The sequence below is a fragment of the Chelon labrosus genome (assembly GCF_963514085.1).
Source record: "Chelon labrosus genome assembly, chromosome: 12".
Taxonomy (NCBI): Eukaryota; Metazoa; Chordata; class Actinopteri; order Mugiliformes; family Mugilidae; genus Chelon; species Chelon labrosus.
Window position 1 is genome coordinate 30,107,006 of NC_140345.1, and position 23,003 is coordinate 30,130,008.

The 23,003-nt window shown below is 49.9% G+C and overlaps 3 protein-coding genes across 7 annotated transcripts; all 3 read left to right on the forward strand.

The window, feature by feature from the left end:
- Nucleotides 1-3: 3 nt before the first annotated feature.
- Nucleotides 4-9,261, forward strand: prune (prune exopolyphosphatase). Of its 2 annotated transcripts, none has more exons than XM_084557220.1 (9): nt 4-304; nt 697-801; nt 891-1,082; nt 5,571-5,755; nt 5,941-6,099; nt 6,200-6,291; nt 6,528-6,686; nt 8,708-8,798; nt 8,872-9,261. In XM_084557220.1, the coding sequence occupies exons 2-9, from the start codon at nt 725-727 to the stop codon at nt 9,099-9,101; spliced, it is 1,185 nt and encodes a 394-aa protein (XP_084413346.1). In that variant the 5' UTR covers nt 4-304; nt 697-724; the 3' UTR covers nt 9,102-9,261. The 2 variants fall into 2 exon arrangements, with proteins under 2 accessions (XP_084413346.1, XP_084413345.1); XM_084557219.1 differs by having other exon boundaries at nt 7-304; nt 880-1,082.
- Nucleotides 9,262-11,519: 2,258 nt separating this feature from the next.
- bnipl (BCL2 interacting protein like) lies at nt 11,520-17,997 on the forward strand. 3 transcript variants are annotated; one of them, XM_084557232.1, is made up of 10 exons: nt 11,520-12,039; nt 13,299-13,379; nt 13,802-13,869; nt 13,982-14,221; nt 14,448-14,642; nt 14,739-14,838; nt 14,918-15,049; nt 15,179-15,265; nt 15,994-16,092; nt 17,753-17,997. In XM_084557232.1, exons 1-10 carry the CDS (start codon nt 12,011-12,013, stop codon nt 17,775-17,777), a joined length of 1,056 nt encoding a protein of 351 aa, XP_084413358.1. In that variant the 5' UTR covers nt 11,520-12,010; the 3' UTR covers nt 17,778-17,997. The 3 variants fall into 3 exon arrangements, with proteins under 3 accessions (XP_084413358.1, XP_084413357.1, XP_084413356.1); XM_084557231.1 differs by having other exon boundaries at nt 11,520-12,989; nt 14,448-14,838; XM_084557230.1 differs by having other exon boundaries at nt 14,448-14,838.
- Nucleotides 17,998-18,072: 75 nt separating this feature from the next.
- Nucleotides 18,073-21,700, forward strand: LOC311497094 (thioredoxin-interacting protein-like). Of its 2 annotated transcripts, XM_084557223.1 has the most exons (7): nt 18,073-19,023; nt 20,123-20,198; nt 20,429-20,576; nt 20,648-20,860; nt 20,949-21,095; nt 21,188-21,484; nt 21,561-21,700. In XM_084557223.1, the coding sequence occupies exons 1-7, from the start codon at nt 18,756-18,758 to the stop codon at nt 21,606-21,608; spliced, it is 1,197 nt and encodes a 398-aa protein (XP_084413349.1). In that variant the 5' UTR covers nt 18,073-18,755; the 3' UTR covers nt 21,609-21,700. The 2 variants fall into 2 exon arrangements, with proteins under 2 accessions (XP_084413349.1, XP_084413348.1); XM_084557222.1 differs by having other exon boundaries at nt 21,188-21,577.
- Nucleotides 21,701-23,003: the final 1,303 nt, after the last annotated feature.

Sequence of the window (23,003 nt, forward strand, 5' to 3'; positions counted from 1 at the left end):
CTTTATTCACGTTAATCATCACGTGTCATTTTTCCATCATGTCCGTGAACGCCTCCTGACCTTTCACCCAGCACGTTACCGGGAGCCCAGCTGACCGTCATGCGGTCAGGTTAGTGGCAGCGTGTGTGACTGACTGTGCCCGCCGCCCGGTGAGCCAGCTGTCACCGTTTACCGGATCCGTTAACCCGTTTGAGCTAGCGTGTTAGCTAGCCAGTTAGCTAGCGGGAGTGTTGGCGGCTAAAGGCTAACGGCTAACGAAGCGGTGATGGAGGAGTTCCTGACGAGCTGCCACCGGGCCGTGAAGGTAACACTGTTAGCCGTTAGCCTCAGCTAACCGTCAGGGCGGGTTAACTCGTTAGCTTAGCTACTGTTAGCGGTTTATTTGTTTGTTATTCAGATATTAAAGATGGACGCTGCTCAGTGAGCCACAGCCTTTCAAAGTAAAATTCCGGTTAACTGCACCTTTCAATACGAACTTCCGGTTAGACGAGAAGGCAGCAACATTTATTTACATGAATCATCATTTAGTCATAAATGAATCGGGGACTAATATCAGGGAACATGTAAATTTTCACCAGATGACTTATAAACAATAATAAATTTAAGGATCTTAGAACCAAAATGGAGTCTGACCACAGATGGTTGCATGTGTAGTAGCTACTTTCAGTGGTGGTGCTTCATGTTTGTGATCCCCAGGAGAACACACTCCAGGGTCCAGGGTTCCATGTGGTTCTGGGCAACGAGGCCTGTGACGTGGACTCTATGGTGTCCGCTCTGGCCTACGCCTACTTCCTGTCCAAGGTGAGATGCTGACCAATCGGGCAGAAGCATCCTCAGTACCTCCAGGACCTCAAGTCTCTCTCTCTCTCTCTCACACAGACTGTTCACAGTGAGATGATCACTCTTCCACTGCTCAACATCCGTCAGTCAGACCTGGTGCTGCGTTCAGACAACCTCTTCCTGCTCCGTCAGACTGGTTTCACTCCAGAACTCCTCCTCTTCAGGGACCAGCTGGACCTGCGAGCGCTGCAGCGAGCCGGACGCCTGCAGCTCACGCTGGTCGACCACAACGTCCTGCCCAGGTAACAACTGACACCACAAACACCACCGACACCTGACAGGTAACCACTGACACCACAAACACCACCGACACCTGACAGGTAACCACTGACACCTGACAGGTAACCACTGACACCAAAAAAACACCACAAACACCACCGACACCTGACAGGTAACCACTGACACCACAAACACCACCGACACCTGACAGGTAACAACTGACACCACAAACACCACCGACACCTGACAGGTAACAACTGACACCACAAACAACACCGACACCTGACAGGTAACCACTGACACCACAGACACCTGACAGGTAACCACTGACACCACAAACACCACCGACACCTGACAGGTAACCACTGACACCTGACAGGTAACCACTAACACCACAAACACCACAAACACCACCGACACCTGACAGGTAACCACTGACACCACAAACACCACCGACACCTGACAGGTAACCACTGACACCACAAACACCACCGACACCTGACAGGTAACAACTGACACCACAAACACCACCGACACCTGACAGGTAACAACTGACACCACAAACACCACAAACACCACCGACACCTGACAGGTAACCACTGACACCACAGACACCTGACAGGTAACCACTGACACCACAAACACCACCGACACCTGACAGGTAACCACTGACACCTGACAGGTAACCACTAACACCACAAACACCACAAACACCACCGACACCTGACAGGTAACCACTGACACCACAAACACCACCGACACCTGACAGGTAACCACTGACACCACAAACACCACCGACACCTGACAGGTAACAACTGACACCACAAACACCACCGACACCTGACAGGTAACAACTGACACCACAAACACCACAAACACCACAAACACCACCGACACCTGACAGGTGACAACTGACACCACAGACACCTGACAGGTAACAACTGACACCACAGACACCTGACAGGTAACCACTGACACCACAAACACCACAAACACCACAAACACCACAAACACCACCGACACCTGACAGGTAACCACTGACACCTGACAGGTAACCACTGACACCACAGACACCTGACAGGTAACCACTGACACCACAGACACCTGACAGGTAACCACTGACACCACAAACATCTGACAGGTAACCACTAACATCACAAACACCACAAACACCTGCCAGGTAACCACTGACACCACAGACACCTGACAGGTAACCACTGACACCACAAACACCTGACAGGTAACCACTGACACCACAAACACCACCGACACCTGACAGGTAACCACTGACACCACAGACACCTTACAGGTAACCACTGACACCACAAACACCTGACAGGTAACCACTGACACCACCGACACCTGACAGGTAACCACTGACACCACAAACACCTGACAGGTAACCACTGACACCACCGACACCTGACAGGTAACCACTGACACCACCGACACCTGACAGGTAACCACTGACACCACCGACACCTGACAGGTAACCACTGACACTACAGACACCTGACAGGTAACAACTGACACCACAAACACCTGACAGGTAACCACTGACACCACAAACACCACGGACACCTGACAGGTAACCACTGACACCACTGACACCACAAACACCACCGACACCTGACAGGTAACCACTGACACCACAAACACCTGACAGGTAACCACTGACACCACAGACACCTGACAGGTAACCACTGACGCCACAAACACCACAAACACCACCGACACCTGACAGGTAACCACTGACACCACAGACACCTGACAGGTAACCACTGACACCACAGACACCTGACAGGTAACCACTGACACCACAAACATCTGACAGGTAACCACTAACATCACAAACACCACAAACACCTGCCAGGTAACCACTGACACCACAGACACTTGACAGGTAACCACTGACACCACAAACACCACCGACACCTGACAGGTAACCACTGACACCACAAACACCACCGACACCTGACAGGTAACCACTGACACCACAGACACCTGACAGGTAACCACTGACACCACAGACACCTGACAGGTAACCACTGACACCACAAACATCTGACAGGTAACCACTAACATCACAAACACCACAAACACCTGCCAGGTAACCACTGACACCACAGACACCTGACAGGTAACCACTGACACCACAAACACCTGACAGGTAACCACTGACACCACAAACACCACCGACACCTGACAGGTAACCACTGACACCACAAACACCTGACAGGTAACCACTGACACCACAGACACCTGACAGGTAACCACTGACACCACAAACATCTGACAGGTAACCACTGACACCACCGACACCTGACAGGTAACCACTGACACCACAAACACCTGACAGGTAACCACTGACACCACCGACACCTGACAGGTAACCACTGACACTTCAGACACCTGACGGGTAACAACTGACACCACAAACACCTGACAGGTAACCACTGACACCACAAACACCACGGACACCTGCCAGGTAACCACTGACACCACAGACACCTGACAGGTAACCACTGACACCACAAACACCTGACAGGTAACCACTGACACCACAAACACCACGGACACCTGACAGGTAACCACTGACACCACAAACACCACGGACACCTGCCAGGTAACCACTGACACCACAGACACCTGACAGGTAACCACTGACACCACAAACACCTGACAGGTAACCACTGACACCACAAACACCACCGACACCTGACAGGTAACCACTGACACCACAAACACCTGACAGGTAACCACTGACACCACCGACACCTGACAGGTAACCACTGACACCACCGACACCTGACAGGTAACCACTGACACTTCAGACACCTGACAGGTAACAACTGACACCACAAACACCTGACAGGTAACCACTGACACCACAAACACCACGGACACCTGACAGGTAACCACTGACACCACTGACACCACAGACACCTGACAGGTAACCACTGACACCACAGACACCTGACAGGTAACCACTGACACCACAAACACCTGACAGGTAACCACTGACACCACAAACACCACAGACACCTGACAGGTAACCACTGACACCACCGACACCTGACAGGTAACCACTGACACCACCGACACCTGACAGGTAACCACTGACACCACAGACACCTGACAGGTAACCACTGACACCACAGACACCTGACAGGTAACCACTGACACCACAAACACCACAGACACCTGACAGGTAACCACTGACACCACCGACACCTGACAGGTAACCACTGACACCACCGACACCTGACAGGTAACCACTGACACCACAAACATCTGACAGGTAACCACTAACATCACAAACACCACAAACACCACCGACACCTGACAGGTAACCACTGACACCACAAACACCACCGACACCTGACAGGTAACCACTGACACCACAAACACCACCGACACCTGACAGGTAACCACTGACACCACAAACACCACCGACACCTGACAGGTAACCACTGACACCACAAACACCTGACAGGTAACCACTGACACCACAGACACCTGACAGGTAACCACTGACGCCACAAACACCACAAACACCACCGACACCTGACAGGTAACCACTGACACCACAAACACCACCGACACCTGACAGGTAACCACTGACACCACAAACACCACCGACACCTGACAGGTAACCACTGACACCACAGACACCTGACAGGTAACCACTGACACCACAAACATCTGACAGGTAACCACTAACATCACAAACACCACAAACACCTGCCAGGTAACCACTGACACCACAGACACCTGACAGGTAACCACTGACACCACAAACACCTGACAGGTAACCACTGACACCACAAACACCACCGACACCTGACAGGTAACCACTGACACCACAAACACCTGACAGGTAACCACTGACACCACAGACACCTGACAGGTAACCACTGACACCACAAACACCTGACAGGTAACCACTGACACCACCGACACCTGACAGGTAACCACTGACACCACAAACACCTGACAGGTAACCACTGACACCACGGACACCTGACAGGTAACCACTGACACCACAAACACCACGGACACCTGACAGGTAACCACTGACACCACAAACACCACGGACACCTGACAGGTAACCACTGACACTACAGACACCTGACAGGTAACCACTGACACCACCGACACCTGACAGGTAACCACTGACACCTGACAGGTAACCACTGATACCACTGACACCACAGACACCTGACAGGTAACCACTGACACCACCGACACCTGACAGGTAACCACAGACACCTGACAGGTAACCACTGACACCACAGACACCTGACAGGTAACCACTGACACCACAGACACCTGACAGGTAACCACAAACATCACCGGCTGGAGGTGTAGGTACAGGTGCAAGTGCAGGTGTAGGTCCAGGTTTAGGTCTAGGTGTGGGTCCAGGTTTTGGTCTAGTTGTGGGTCCAGGTGTAGGTTCAGGTGTAGGTCCAGGTCCACACCTGTCTCATGAGCACCTCCTTCTCCTACAGGTCAGACAGCGACTTGGAGGAGGCGGTGGTGGAGGTGATCGACCACCACTTTTTGGAGAGGGAACCGTCTTCCTGCTGTCCTGTTACCGTGGAGACGGTGGGATCCTGTGCTACCTTGGTAACGGAACGTATCGTCCAAAAAGCTCCACAGATCCTGGACCAGCAGCTGGCTACTCTACTCTATGGTACTCGGCTCATCAATACCTGGTTAATACCTGGTTAATACCTGGTTAATACCTGGTTAATACCTGGTTAATACCTGGATAATACCTGGATAATATCTGGTTAATACCTGGTTAATACCTCTTTTTTCTGTTTTCATTTATTGATCAATGCTCAAACGTATTGATGATTGTGTGTGTCCACACAGCCACTGTGGTGCTGGACTGTGTGGACATGTCTCCGGCTGCAGGGAAGGTGACTCCTAGAGACAGTCATGTGGCTGCAGCTCTAGAGACCAGGTTCCCCTCCCTGCCACCGAGGGGCGCTCTGTTCCAGGCACTGCACAACGCCAAGTTTGACGTCTCAGGTGGGTTTGAGACCACTCACCTGTCCTTGAGCACCACGCATATGTCTGGACTCACCTGTGTCTCCATGATGTCTCCATGATGTCTCCATGATGTCCTCAGGTCTGGACACAGAACAGATGCTGTTGAAGGACATGAAGGCAGTTTCAGGAAGTTTGAGTCTCGCTGTGTCTGTCCTCTACGTCCCTATGGAGGTAATACACACTACTACACACTACTACACACTGGTACACACTGGTACACACTGGTACACAAACAATACACTCTGTCCTCTTATCTGCTGCAGTGACGTCAGTCTGTCAACAGGTGGAGACAAATATTCATTATTTATTTCAAAGATAAAAGTGAAGTAGAACTTTTAAAAAGCGTGTGTGTGTGTGTGTGTGTGTGTGTGTGTGTGTGTGTGTGTGTGTGTGTGTGTGTGTGTCAGGAATTCCTGCAGAGGGCAGAGTTGGAGGCGGAGCTTTCAGATTTCTGTCAGAAGTTTGGTTTTGATTTGCTGCTACTGATGTCAATCTCCTTCACCGAGAGCAAAGAACCAATCAGAGAGCTCGCTGTGTTTGGACACAGAGCGACCTGCAGAGACCAGGTACACACTGGTACTACACACTGGCACTACACACTAGTACCTACACACTGGCACTACACACTGGCACTACACACTGGTACTAAACACTGGCACTACACACTAGTACCTACACACTGGCACTACACACTAGTACCTACACACTGGCACTACATACTGGCACTACACACTGGCACTACACACTAGTACTACACACTGGTACTACACAAGTACTACACACTGGCACTACACACTAGTACTACACACTGGTACTACACACTGGTACTACACACTGGCACTACACAAGTACTACACACTGGCACTACACAAGTACTACACACTGGCACTACACACTGGTACTACACACTGGTACTACACACTGGTACTACACACTAGTACTACACACTGGCACTACACACTGGCACTACACAAGTACTACACACTGGCACTACACACTGGCACTACACACTGGCACTACACAAGTACTACACACTGGCACTACACACTGGTACTACACACTGGTACTACACACTGGCACTACACAAGTACTACACACTGGTACTACACACTGGTACTACACACTGGCACTACACACTGGCACTACACACTGGTACTACACACTGGCACTACACAAGTACTACACACTGGTACTACACACTGGTACTACACACTAGTACTACACACTAGTACTACACACTAGTACTACACACTGGCACTACACACTGGTACTACACACTGGCACTACACAAGTACTACACACTAGTACTACACACTGGTACTACACACTAGTACTACACACTGGCACTACACACTGGTACTACACACTGGCACTACACAAGTACTACACACTGGCACTACACACTAGTACTACACACTGGCACTACACACTGGTACTACACACTAGTACTACACACTGGTACTACACACTAGTACTACACACTGGCACTACACACTGGTACTACACACTAGTACTACACACTAGTACTACACACTGGCACTACACACTAGTACTACACACTGGCACTACACACTGGTACTACACACTAGTACTACACACTAGTACTACACACTGGTACTACACACTGGCACTACACACTGGCACTACACAAGTACTACACACTGGCACTACACACTGGTACTACACACTAGTACTACACACTGGCACTACACACTAGTACTACACACTGGTACTACACACTAGTACTACACACTGGCACTACACACTGGCACTACACACTAGTACCTACACACTGGCACTACACACTGGCACTACACACTGGTACTACACACTGGTACTACACACTAGTACTACACACTGGCACTACACACTGGTACTACACACTAGTACTACACACTGGCACTACACACTGGCACTACACACTAGTACCTACACACTGGCACTACACACTGGCACTACACACTGGCACTACACACTGGCACTACACACTAGTACCTACACACTGGCACTACACACTGGCACTACACACTGGCACTACACACTAGTACCTACACACTGGCACTACACACTAGTACTACACACTAGTACTACACACTGGCACTACACACTAGTACTACACACTGGTACTACACACTGGTACTACACACTAGTACTACACACTGGCACTACACACTGGCACTACACACTGGTACTACACACTAGTACTACACACTGGCACTACACACTAGTACTACACACTGGTACTACACACTAGTACTACACACTGGCACTACACACTGGCACTACACACTAGTACCTACACACTGGCACTACACACTGGCACTACACACTGGTACTACACACTGGTACTACACACTGGTACTACACACTAGTACTACACACTGGCACTACACACTGGCACTACACACTAGTACCTACACACTGGCACTACACACTAGTACTACACACTGGCACTACACACTAGTACCTACACACTGGCACTACACACTGGCACTACACACTGGCACTACACACTGGCACTATTCGCTTCTGTCAATTGCTGATGTTGACTGTGAGAGTTGTCATGACGACCAGGTGTCCTTCCCAGGTGAGCTGGTACCTGGAACAGGCCCGTAACCCCGCCCTCAGCCTCCGTCCAATCAGCAGCCCCCATCCACATGTCTCAGCCTATCAGCAAGGTGAAATTCCTGTTGACATTAGACAACTTTTATTGTGAAGGGCCACAGGAAGTGAAACGTCTTTCTCTTCCAGGAAACACGTTAGCATCTCGGAAGAAGCTCCTCCCCCTCGTCAAAGACTTCCTGAGAGAGTGGGATGGAGATGGTTTCCATGGTGACGAGGAGGAGGAGTCCCAGGTCCCCCCAACCCCGATGAACAGCCTGGCGGACGGATGTCCTCTGGACGACGGCCTGCCTCAAATCAGCGCTCAGGACCTGGAGGAGAAGTTCAGCAAGATGGCCGACAGAGGAGCTGACCTCTGACCTCTCACCTGTCAGTCATCAGGACACTCACCATCAGACCATCGACTGGAGGAAGTCCTGACCAGACCCTTCAAAATAAAACTCTCCACATAACTTCAGCCTGGTCAGATTCTGACACGTGTGTGGACAGACACTGAACTACAGTCAACAACACAACAACAACACAACAACAGACCCACACCAACAACACAACAACAACACAACAACAGACCCACACCAACAACACAACAACACAACAACAGACCCACACCAACAACACAACAACACAACAACAACACAACAACAGACCCACACCAACAACACAACAACACAACAACAGACCCACACCAACAACACAACAGCACAACAACAACAGACCCACACCAACAACACAACAACAACACAACAACAACAGACCCACACCAACAACACAACAACAGACCCACACCAACAACACAACAACAGACCCACACCAACAACACAACAACACAACAACAGACCCACACCAACAACACAACGACAACACAACAACAGACCCACACCAACAACACAACAACACAACAACAGACCCACACCAACAACACAACAGCACAACAACAACAGACCCACACCAACAACACAACAACAACACAACAACAGACCCACACCAACAACACAACAACAGACCCACACCAACAACACAACAGACCCACACCAACAACACAACAACACAACAACAACACAACAACAGACCCACACCAACAACACAACAACACAACAACAACAGACCCACACCAACAACACAACAACAACACAACAACAGACCCACACCAACAACACAACAACACAACAACAGACCCACACCAACAACACAACAACACAACAACAGACCCACACCAACAACACAACAGCACAACAACAACAGACCCACACCAACAACACACCAACAACACAACAACAACAGACCCACACCAACAACACAACAACAGACCCACACCAACAGCACAACAACACAACAACAACACAACAACAGACCCACACCAACAACACAACAACACAACAACAGACCCACACCAACAACACAACAGCACAACAACAGACCCACACCAACAACACAACAACAACAGACCCACACCAACAACACAACAACAGACCCACACAACAACACATCAACAGACCCACACCAACAACACAACAACACAACAACAACACAACAACAGACCCACACCAACAACACAACAACACAACAACAGACCCACACCAACAACACAACAACAACACAACAACAGACCCACACCAACAACACAACAACACAACAGACCCACACCAACAACACAACAGCACAACAACAACAGACCCACACCAACAACACAACAACAACACAACAACAGACCCACACCAACAACACAACAGACCCACACCAACAACACAACAACAACACAACAACAGACCCACACCAACAACACAACAACAACACAACAACAGACCCACACCAACAACACAACAACAGACCCACACCAACAACACAACAACAACACAACAGACCCACACCAACAACACAACAACAACACAACAGACCCACACCAACAACACAACAACAGACCCACACCAACAACACAACAGCACAACAACAACAGACCCACACCAACAACACAACAACAACAGACCCACACCAACAACACATCAACAGACCCACACCAACAACACAACAACACAACAACAACAACACAACAACAGACCCACACCAACAACACAACAACACAACAACAGACCCACACCAACAACACAACAACACAACAACAGACCCACACCAACAACACAACAGCACAACAACAACAGACCCACACCAACAACACAACAACAACACAACAACAGACCCACACCAACAACACAACAACAGACCCACACCAACAACACAACAGACCCACACCAACAACACAACAACACAACAACAACACAACAACAGACCCACACCAACAACAACACAACAACAACACAACAACAGACCCACACCAACAACACAACAACAGACCCACACCAACAACACACCAACAACACAACAACACAACAACAGACCCACACCAACAACACACCAGCAACACAACAACAGACCCACACCAACAACACAACAACAGACCCACACCAAGAACGACAACACGACACATACAATGGCAACAACTAACAAGATCAACAACAAACACACAACCAGAACAATAACAACACAACAACAGTGAGTCCACACTCATCAAAGTTCAGACGATAGAAATGAATCCAAAAAGAAAATAAACTTGAACTGAACCAAATCCTCGACTCCGTGAATCTGCACAGACGCACAACAACAAATAAAAACTGATCTGCAGACGTTTACATTTCTATTTAAAGTCTAATGATTTAATAAAATGAGCTCTACTAAACAATAATAATATTATTCTTATCAATATTAATCAGATGAAGATGTAGAAAGCAGATTTCTGAACTTTCTTGAAGAAAATTAAGTTTCAGAACTGAAACGTTTCACAATAAGAGCTTTAAGGAAGGGAGGGCTTTTATTGTGAAAGAGGAGGAAGTTGCAGCAACAGGAAGTTTCAACAAACAACAGTTTGTTTCTTTCTCTGTTGTAAAAACCAATCTGGTCAGACTTCCAAAATAAAACTAGTTAAACTGAGTGAGGGGGGGTGATCTCTAGGACCCTGAGGACGCCCAGCACTGCCTCCTGCAGCTGATTGGTTAGTATTAATGAAGTCTGGAGCATCACCTGTCTGCTCAGAGCAGGTGAGCTTCGACCAATCAGACGTCTCTGCTGAGAAATGCAGCTCAACCTGTCGGGGAGAGAGAGAGAGAGAGAGAGAGAGAGAGAGAGAGAGGACGAGTGTCATAGAGTCACAGAGAGAGAGGAGACCTCAGCGGACACACATGCTGGTCAGAACACGCCGTGACATCACTGTGACATCATGAGTGCCCCCACTGAGCGCACCAACAGGTACGTTAGATATTTACACCTGAAACACACCTGAGACCTGAGACTGTGTATTAATATGTGTTTATGGGTGTGTGTATGTTAGTGTTTGTGTGTGTGTTAATGTGTGTATTAATATGTGTTTATGGGTGTGTGTATGTTAGTGTTTGTGTGTGTGTGTGTATTAATATGTGTCTATGTTTGTGTGTGTGTACTAATATGTGTTTATGGGTGTGTGTATATTAATGTGTGTTTATGTGTATGTTAGTGTGTTAGTGTTTGTGTGTGAGTTAATCTGTGTGTTAGTGTGTGTGTGTTTCCTGTTCCAGCAGAAAGAGGAACTCAGTGAAGGCATCACCATGGTGCGTTCAGGGTCTCATCTGACATCAGCTAACTTCCTGTCCGTCAGTGAACCGATGGGTTTAAAAGTGGAGGTGTCTGTGATGTGTTCAGGTGTCTCCTGGTGCTGGTTGTCCTCTGTCCTCGTGCTACGCTCATGCTAGCAGTAACGGAGTAACAAACCTCAGCTCGAGACATGTAACATCTGTTGCTAGGTGATGATGTCATTTATGTCGTTGTGTCGTGTTGTGAGTCCTGAGCTCCCGAATGGACCCTTGATCAGAGCTGAGATCTTTCCAGAGGGACCCTGAACGCCTCCCGAAGAACTCAAGGAACTTCCTGGAGCTCTAAGGCATCTACTCAAGGACCTCTGGATCTTCCCAGCCAGACCCTGAAGGCAGCACGGGAGGAACCTGAGGTCTCAGCTCCACAGCTCCTGGTCCTCAGACACCTGGACCTGGAACACGCCTGCTATCATGAACTTTATCTGATGTCACAGAAATGGAAGGAAAGGCCAGCACTATTTAAGCTGTGACCTCCTCTCTCTCAGGTGTGGTTACCTGGCCAGGTGTGTCACCTCGACAATAAACAGCAACAATAGAGAGAATCAGAGCAGAGGAGAAGCCGTCAGACAGGTTGGTTCAGTCTGATTCACTTTTGATAGGAAGACGAACTGAAGAGAGTTACCTGCTGCCAGGTGACAAGACTCACCTGACTGCATCGCTGGGTTTAACAGGAAAACCAGGAAGGAGATAAAATTGACTGAAACGTGAATGGAGTCTGGTTCAGGAGACACACTCATCTGCTGTGTGTGTGCTTCCAGTATTCATGCTGTTGTGGGGACACGTACCTGTTTCTGCAGTGACTCACTGGTCCTCACAGGTGTAGTAACCCCAGAGACTTCTCCCTGACCGTCCTCTAACTGTCTATGTCTGGTCCTCCAGGGCCGCTGCAGGGGCCCCGGGGCCTCTCAACATCCAGGATATGGAGCTGAGGGAAGAGTGGCAGGACGACGGCTTCCCCAGGTCAGAGCTGACAGACTGAGAGGCTAACGGCAGCTAACAGTAGCTAACGGCAGTTAACAGTAACTAATAGCAGCTAACAGTAGCTAACGTCAGTTAACAGTAACTAATAGCAGCTAACAGTAGCTAACAGCAGCTAACAGCAGTTAACAGTAACTAACAGCAGCTAGCAGCAGTTAACAGTAACTAACAGCAGCTAACAGGAGCTAACGTCAGTTAACAGTAACTAATAGCAGCTAACAGTAGCTAATAGCAGCTAACAGTAACTAATAGCAGCTAACGGACAATAACAGATGCTAAAATTAATTAACAAACACTAACAAGAGCTAACAGACAATAACTGTGGCTAATAGATGCTAACAGTAGTCAACAGACGCTAAGACTGATCCTCATGTGTGAACATGTTTCTGGTCTTGGCGGTCCAGTCCACTCCCAGAAGACGCTGAGCGTCCAGAAGAGGAGGAGAGTGCACCAGGAGGCGCCACGAGGCCAAGTGAGTTCTTGTTTCATCTGTTCTCACGTGATTTGGCTCGCGACGAGAATGTGATCACGTTGAGCTAACTGTGTCCTTTTTCCTCCTGCCCGTCCGTCTGTTCTCTCCTCAGCCCCGCCCACCAGCCTCGCCCTATCAGGTACCACTGGGGGCGGAACTAAGAAGCGTCTGGTGGCTCCATCTCTCAGCCTGACTCTGAGTCACCGTGACTCTCCTGAACCGAACAGTGACAGCTTCTCTGCTGCCGCGCTTTCAACGCCATCGCTTGATATCAACCTGGAGGCTCTGGAGACGCCGTCCGACAGTGAGACGGGAACGCTGCCTGATAGCAACCACGACCTGGACTGGGAGGGTGAGAAGGGACAGATGTTAAGCTAACCTCAGCTACCTGCTATCCTCGTTTCCAGACTTTGTGCTAAGCTAACCACAGCTACCTGCTACCCTTGTTTGCGGTCTTTATGCTAAGCTAAGCTAACCACCTATGTATCAAGAAGAACATCAAACTTTCAGAGAGAAGGATGAGTAGGAAGTTTACCCGTATGTTTAACAGCTGACCTTTAACCTCTGACCGCTGACAGATGACCTCCCTCAGATGGAGAGGGGTGGGGCCGTGGGCCTGACCAGGAGCCCGGTGGACCAGTCTGAAGGTCTGATGGAGCTGGACCAGGTGGACAGCAGGGGGCGCCGCTGGAGGAGGTTCTGCATCTCTGGACACGAGTACCGGGTCAACATGAGCGTCCTGGAGCCGTACCTGCAGGTCCTGTCCCATGGAGGTCAGAGGTCATGCACTCACCTGACACTCACCTGCAGGAGGCAGCAGGTGACCATGAAGTCAAAGTGTGACTCCTGTGTGTGTGATTGGTTGTTAGGTTACTATGGAGATGGGAACGCCATCATCCTGTTCACTTCCTGTTATCTGCCTGAGAACACGGTGGAGGACTACGAGTACGTCATGGACAACCTGTTCAGGTGAGCTGAAAAGAAGTGAAGCGTCAGGTGACTGAGCGACACCTGGACCCTAACATGACATCTGGTTGTTCACCTGCAGGTACATGATGGGGACGTTGGACCTGATGGTCTCAGAGAGCTACCTGCTGGTCTACCTGTGCGCCATGGCGCCCAGGAACAAGCTGCCACCAATCAAATGGCTGCACCGCTGCTACACGTCCATTGACAGGAGGTACGACGGTTTCATCCACTGGGGACACCCAGAGGGGTGGAGCTGTCCTCTGCTCTGTCTTCTGGTTTGTTAATGTGGACTCCTGGTTGTCATGGCGACGGCGTAGTTATTGTCCTGATGTGTGTCCAGGTTGAAGAAGGACCTGAAGGGCGTGCTGGTTGTCCATCCTGCCTGGTACATCAGAGCGGTGATCACGCTGGTCAAACCCTTCATCAGGTGACACAAACACAATCACCATCCAGAGAAACATCCTGAATACTATGGCAACCATCTTATCAACTAAAAATATTCCTGCAACCTGTTGCTGTATAAACCACCTAGCAACCACCTAGCAACCACCTACAAAACCCAGAGCAACCATTTAACAACCACATAGTATACACTAGGGGTTGAATGACTCTTTCTTTAACTGATCGTGATTATCACGGATCCTGATTCTTTAAAGTCGACTAATATGTGGTGAAAGTTGAGTTGTTAATAATAATAATAGTCCTCCACAGCGTGTTGTTAGATGGGATACTGTAGCAGCTAAAGGTCTAATAACTTTATCAGATATTCCTCTGCTAGCGTTAGCCTTAGCATGTCTTGTTTGCAGTAGTACTTTAGTTGTATTTCAGGACTGACATGTCACAGTAGTATGGACTTCATCTTTAGTGAAGAACCAACGACCCTCTGGGCTCCTCACCTGTCTTCTAGGAGGCGTCCATGTTGTTATTGTCACATGATCAGAGACTAGTCCACATGATGCTTAAAGAGTCACGGTACAGCAGAGAAGTCGACTAATCTGTACAGCTCCTAGCACACACTAGGTACAACCTCCTAGAAACCCTAGCATACCATTAGCAACCACAACAGGATCATAACAACCACCTGTATCACCAGAGCAGGTCGGCCTGTGTTGACCTCTGACCTCTGACCTATGACCTATGACCTTATCTCCACAGTGAGAAGTTTAGCAAGAAAATCCGCTTCATTCAGACTCTCCAGCAGCTCTCTGAGTTCATCCCTACAGACAGACTGCAGATCCCAGACGCCATCCTCCAGTAAGAGCAAGACTCTACCCGGACTCTACCCGGACTCTACCCGGACTCTACCCAGACTATACTGACTCTGCCCAGACTCTACTGACTCTACCCAGACTATACCCAGACTATACTGACTCTACCCAGACTCTACCCAGACTCTAGCCAGACTATACTGACTCTGCCCAGACTATACTGACTCTACCCAGACTCTACCCAGACTCTAGCCAGACTATACTGACTCTGCCCAGACTCTACTGACTCTACCCAGACTATACCCAGACTATACTGATTCTACCCAGACTATACCCAGACTATACTGACTCTGCCCAGACTCTACTGACTCTACCCAGACTATACCCAGACTATACTGATCCTACCCAGACTATACTGACTCTACCCAGACTATACTGACTCTACCCAGACTATACCCAGACTATACCCAGACTCTACCCAGACTCTACCCAGACTCTACCCAGACTCTACCCAGACTATACTGACTCTACCCAGACTCTACCCAGACTATACCCAGACTCTACCCAGACTCTACCCGGACTCTACCCAGACTCTACCCAGACTATACTGACTCTGCCCAGACTATACTGACTCTGCCCGGACTCTACCCAGACTCTGCCCAGACTATACTGACTCTGCCCGGACTCTACCCAGACTCTACCCAGACTATACTGACTCTGCCCAGACTATACTGACTCTGCCCAGACTCTACTGACTCTACCCAGACTCTACCCAGACTCTACCCAGACTCTACCCGCACTCTACCCAGACTATACCCAGACTATACTGATTCTACCCAGACTCTACTGACTCTACCCAGACTCTACTGACTCTACCCAGACTCTACCCAGACTCTACCCAGACTCTACTGACTCTACCCAGACTCTACTGACTCTACCCAGACTCTACTGACTCTGCCCAGACTATACCCAGACTATACTGACTATACCCAGACTCTACTGACTCTACCCAGACTCTACTGACTCTACCCAGACTCTACCCAGACTCTACTGACTCTACCCAGACTCTACCCAGACTATACTGACTCTACCCGGACTCTACCCAGACTCTACTGACTCTACCCGGACTCTACCCAGACTCTACTGACTCTACCCAGACTATACCCAGACTATACTGATTCTACCCAGACTATACCCAGACTCTACTGACTCTACCCAGACTCTACTGACTCTACCCAGACTCTACCCAGACTCTACTGACTCTACCCAGACTCTACTGAGTCTGCCCAGACTCTACTGACTCTACCCAGACTATACCCAGACTCTACTGACTCTACCCAGACTCTACTGACTCTACCCTGACTCTACCCAGACTCTACCCAGACTCTACCCAGACTCTACTGACTCTTCCCAGACTCTACCCAGACTCTACCCAGACTATACCCAGACTCTACCCAGACTCTACTGACACTACTGACTCTACCCAGACTATACCCAGACTCTACCCAGACTCTACTGACTCTACCCAGACTCTACCCAGACTCTACTGACTCTACCCAGACTCTACTGACTCTGCCCAGACTATACTGACTCTACCCAGACTATACCCAGACTATACTGACTCTACCCAGACACTAAATGACTCCACGTGTCCTTCCTGTCCAGGCTCTGACTGCTGACTAACATCTTCTCTCTCTGTGTCTCAGGTATGATGAGAAGTTGAACAGATGACGATCTCTGTCTCTCCTGAAGATCAGAGGTCATGTGACCCATTGACCTTTGACCTGTTGAATTTATTGAACACGTTATTGGACAGGAGGTAGCTGCAGCTGCTTCATAATCCTCCATGTAAATACATTCCAACTTCCCTGTATCCATGGCAACACCGACTTCCTGTTTATAGTATTTATATGTTCCAGTGACGTCTCAAATAAAAGTGATGGAGGATGTTGATCAGTTTGATTGATTGATTGATTGATTTTCGTGTCCAGCAGGAGGAACATCTGCTTCAGTAACAGGTTCAGTATCAATACTCTAACTTGTCCAGGAGGAGGCAGTAATGAACCAACGACTGATAAACAAGGAGGAGAAGAAGAAGTTTCAGTTGAATCAGTTAATGATGACTGATCATCGGTTTATTTCATAACTGTTATATAAACAGCTGAACTAGACAAACTCAACATGTCAGAAAAACTGTAAATAAGAATAAAAATGAAACTTTACGTTCGAGTTAAAACTAATTTTAAAGATTCATCAGTGTCCGATCAGTTCAGTTCTGGAGGGAAGTAGACGACGATCAGAGAGACACTGATTGGTTGACTGACTCGTAAACATTTAGTTCAGGTCTTCTTCTTTTTACTTCGTCTTCTTTTTTATGACCGACATTTTCAGGCTCCGCCCCCTCTCCGCTACACGAGCTGTCCACGCGGCTTCTCTGCGCTCTGATTGGCTGACAGCTGGCGCTGACCAATCACAGAACTCCGTCCTCAAGAGGTTCGGGGAGTCCACACAGTGCGCACGTGCTGCTGTCAGATACGGTAACGGGACACCGGGACTCCCCCACCCCCACCCCCTCCACTCTCATTCCGGTCTCCGGTATATAACGGACAGAAACAAACAAGTCGTCATTTTAAAAGTCATTGACTTTCTCTCGGTGTCCGTGGGTCGGTGTATTTTCCCGGTTTGTTCTCCCGGTGTCGTCCCGCCGCCATGGTCCTGTCTCCGGTCTCCAAGCTCCGCCTCTTCCAGCTGCTCCTGTCCGGCTCCGGTCGCTCCTTCTTCTGCAGCGGAGACAAAGTGTCGGGCTCCGTGCAGCTAGAGGCGCTTCAGCCCTGCAGGCTGGCCGGACTCAGGGTCACCGCCGCCGGCTGCGCCCGAGTGGAGCCCCGCGGCGGGAAGAACCGGAGGAGCCGCGCACAGGAGGTGGAGTACCTGAGGTACGAGGAGGAGCTGCGGCTGGAGGAGGCGCTGAGCACAGGTGACCCTCTTTATTTATTCAGATAATTAATAACCTGATAAGTCAGGATAAATGATAACCAGGTTCAGTGATGATCAGGATCAGTAATAATCAGGTTCAGTGATGATCAGGATCAGTAATAATCAGGATCAGTAATAATCAGGATCAATAATAATCAGGATCAATAATAATCAGGATCAATAATAATCAGGATCTATAATAGTCAGGATCTATAATCAGGATCAATAATAATCAGAATCTATAATAATCAGGATCTATAATAATCAGGATCTATAATCAGGATCAATAATAATCAGGATCAGTAATAATCAGGATAAATAATAATCAGGATCAATAATAATCAGGATCTATAATAATCAGGATCAATAATAATCAGGATCTATGATAATCAGGATCAGTGATGATCAGGATCAATAATAATCAGGATCAGTAATAATCAGTATCAATAATAATCAGGATCAATAATAATCAGGATCTATAATAATCAGGATCAATAATAATCAGGATCAATGATAATCAGGATCAGTGATGATCAGGATCAATAATAATCAGGATCAGTAATAATCAGTATCAATAATAATCAGGATCAATAATAATCAGGATCTATAATAATCAGGATCAATGATAATCAGGATCAATGATAATCAGGATCTATAATAATCAGGATCAATAATAATCAGGATCAATAATAATCAGGATCAATGATAATCAGGATCAGTGATAATCAGGATCAGTAATAATCAGGATCAGTGATAATCAGGATCAATAATAATCAGGATCAATGATAATCAGGATCAATGATAATCAGGATCAGTGATAATCAGGATCAATAATAATCAGGATCAATGATAATCAGGATCAGTGATAATCAGGATCAATGATAATCAGGATCAATATTAATCAGGATCAATGATAATCAGGATCAGTAATAATCAGGATCAATAATAATCAGGATCAGTAATAATCAGGATATTGCTGCAGTTATTGACTGATTGATTCATTGATCATATTTCTGTTCATTCATAAACATCAGTAGTAACTGATCAAGTTCAGGTTGCTGGTTCTCTTCCTGCCTTGCTCATCAGCGTTGTCTCCTCAGACTCAGACGGATACTTCCTGCTTCCAGCAGGAAAAACCTTCAACTTCCAGTTCGGCTTTGAGCTGCCGCCAGCCGGGTGAGACCATCAGTACAGTTATTGATCAGTTATTGGTCAGTTATTGATTATTGATCAGTTATTGATTATTGGTCAGTTATTGATTATTGGTCAGTTATTGATCAGTTATTGATTATTGATCAGTTATTGGTCAGTTATTGATCAGTTATTGATCAGTTATTGATTATTGATCAGTTATTGATTATTGGTCAGTTATTGGTCAGTTATTGATCAGTTATCGATGGTTTCAGGCGCCTGGTATCGTCCTACAGAGGAAAGTTCGGTTCAGTCCGTTACTATGTGAGGGCGGAGCTACAGCGACCTTCCCAGAATCCTTTGCAATGTGAGAGGGAGTTTGAGGTGGAGGAGCCGCTGGACGTGAACCGACCCGACCTGCTGGTACGGCCACGCTGCATCATCATCAATGATCAATGATCACTATCCAGTAATAACCCCCTCCCACCCCTCAGGCTCCCGTAGCGGCGGCGGTCCAGAAGAAGGTGACCTGTCTGTTCATACCTGACGGCCAGGTGTCCATCAGCGCTAAGATCGACAGGAGGGGGTTCTGTGAGGGGGAGGACATCAGCATCTACGCCAAGTTTGAGAACACATGTTCTCGTATCGTCGTCCCCAAGGCCGCCATCATTGCCAAGCAATCGTACGCTGTCGACGGCCACACCAAGGTCGGAACCAGAACTCGTCTGACCTCTGACCTTTGACCTTGACCTTTGACCTCTGACCTCTGACCTTTGACCTCTGACCCGTGTGCAGTTGTTCCGTCAGAAGCTTTCGGCGGTGCGGGGAAACCACATCATCTCAGGGATGTGCGACATGTGGCAGGGGAAGACGATCCGAGTTCCAAAGCTGAAGCCCACGCTGCTGGGCTGTGACATCATCAAGGTGGACTACGCCCTCATGGTGAGTCGCCGTGATGTCATCATATCAGAACACGCCCAGTAACTATAATCTAACAACAGTCTATAAAGAGTTTGACCTCTGACCCCTCCCAGATCTACCTGCACATCCCCGGCTCTGACAAGCTGACCCTGGAGCTTCCTGTGGTGATCGGGACCGTCCCGTTCAGCGGTGTCGGCAGCAGGACCAGCAGCGTGAGCAGCCAGGTCGGGTCGGTCGACAGCTGGTCCTCCCTCCCCTCGGCTCCGCCCAGCTACAGCAGCCTCCCCCGTGAGCCCGCCGACGGCACGCCGCTGCTCCTCGACTACGACGGCGCTGATGACAACGACGAGGGGGGGCTCTTCATGAGAGAGCCCCAACAGCACTACCCCCCTCCCCCCGCGTACAGTGAGGTCAGTCAGTCCAAATGGGTCACATTATTGACGTGTCTGTTGACGTGTTTGTTGATGTGTTTATTGACGTCTTTAGGTGGATGAAGACGCCATTAACCCTCCTCAAGTCGTTCAGGTTTTCTGAACTGATGAAGAAGAGTTCATCAAACTTCTGACAGGAGGAAGTGACAGATGGGGGCGGGCTGAGGACAGAACCAGGGGCGGGCTGAGGACAGAACCAGGGGCGGGCTGAGGACAGAACCAGGGGGCGGGGCTGAGGACAGAACCAGGGGCGGGGCTGAGGACAGAACCAGGGGCGGGCTGAGGACAGAACCAGGGGGCGGGGCTGAGGACAGAACCAGGGGCGGGCTGAGGACAGAACCAGGGGGCGGGGCTGAGGACAGAACCAGGGGCCAGAACCAGGGGGCGGGCTGAGGACAGAACCAGGGGGCGGGCTGAGGACAGAACCAGGGGGCGGGGCTGAGGCCAGAACCAGGGGCGGGGCTGTGGACAGAACCAGGGGCGGGGCTGAGGACAGAATCAGGGGCGGGGCTGAGGACAGAACCAGGGGCGGGGCTGAGGACAGAACCAGGGGGCGGGCTGAGGACAGAACCAGGGGGCGGGGCTGAGGACAGAACCAGGGGCGGGCTGAGGACAGAACCAGGGCGGGCTGAGGACAGAACCAGGGGCCAGAACCAGGGGCGGGGCTGTGGACAGAACCAGGGGCGGGCTGAGGACAGAACCAGGGGGCGGGGCTGAGGACAGAACCAGGGGCGGGCTGAGGACAGAACCAGGGGCGGGCTGAGGACAGAACCAGGGGCGGGCTGAGGACAGAACCAGGGGGCGGGGCTGAGGACAGAACCAGGGGCGGGCTGAGGACAGAACCAGGGGCGGGCTGAGGACAGAACCAGGGGCGGGCTGAGGACAGAACCAGGGGGCGGGGCTGAGGACAGAACCAGGGGCGGGGCTGAGGACAGAACCAGGGGCGGGCTGAGGACAGAACCAGGGGGCGGGGCTGAGGACAGAACCAGGGGCCAGAACCAGGGGCGGGGCTGTGGACAGAACCAGGGGCGGGGCTGAGGACAGAATCAGGGGCGGGGCTGAGGACAGAACCAGGGGCGGGGCTGAGGACAGAACCAGGGGGCGGGCTGAGGACAGAACCAGGGGCGGGGCTGAGGACAGAACCAGGGGCGGGCTGAGGACAGAACCAGGGGCGGGCTGAGGACAGAACCAGGGGGCGGGGCTGAGGACAGAACCAGGGGCGGGCTGAGGACAGAACCAGGGGCCAGAACCAGGGGCGGGGCTGTGGACAGAACCAGGGGGCGGGCTGAGGACAGAACCAGGGGGCGGGCTGAGGACAGAACCAGGGGGCGGGCTGAGGACAGAATCAGGGGCGGGGCTGAGGACAGAACCAGGGGCGGGGCTGAGGACAGAACCAGGGGCCAGAACCAGGGGGCGGGCTGAGGACAGAATCAGGGGCGGGGCTGAGGACAGAATCAGGGGCGGGGCTGAGGACAGAACCAGGGGGCGGGCTGAGGAC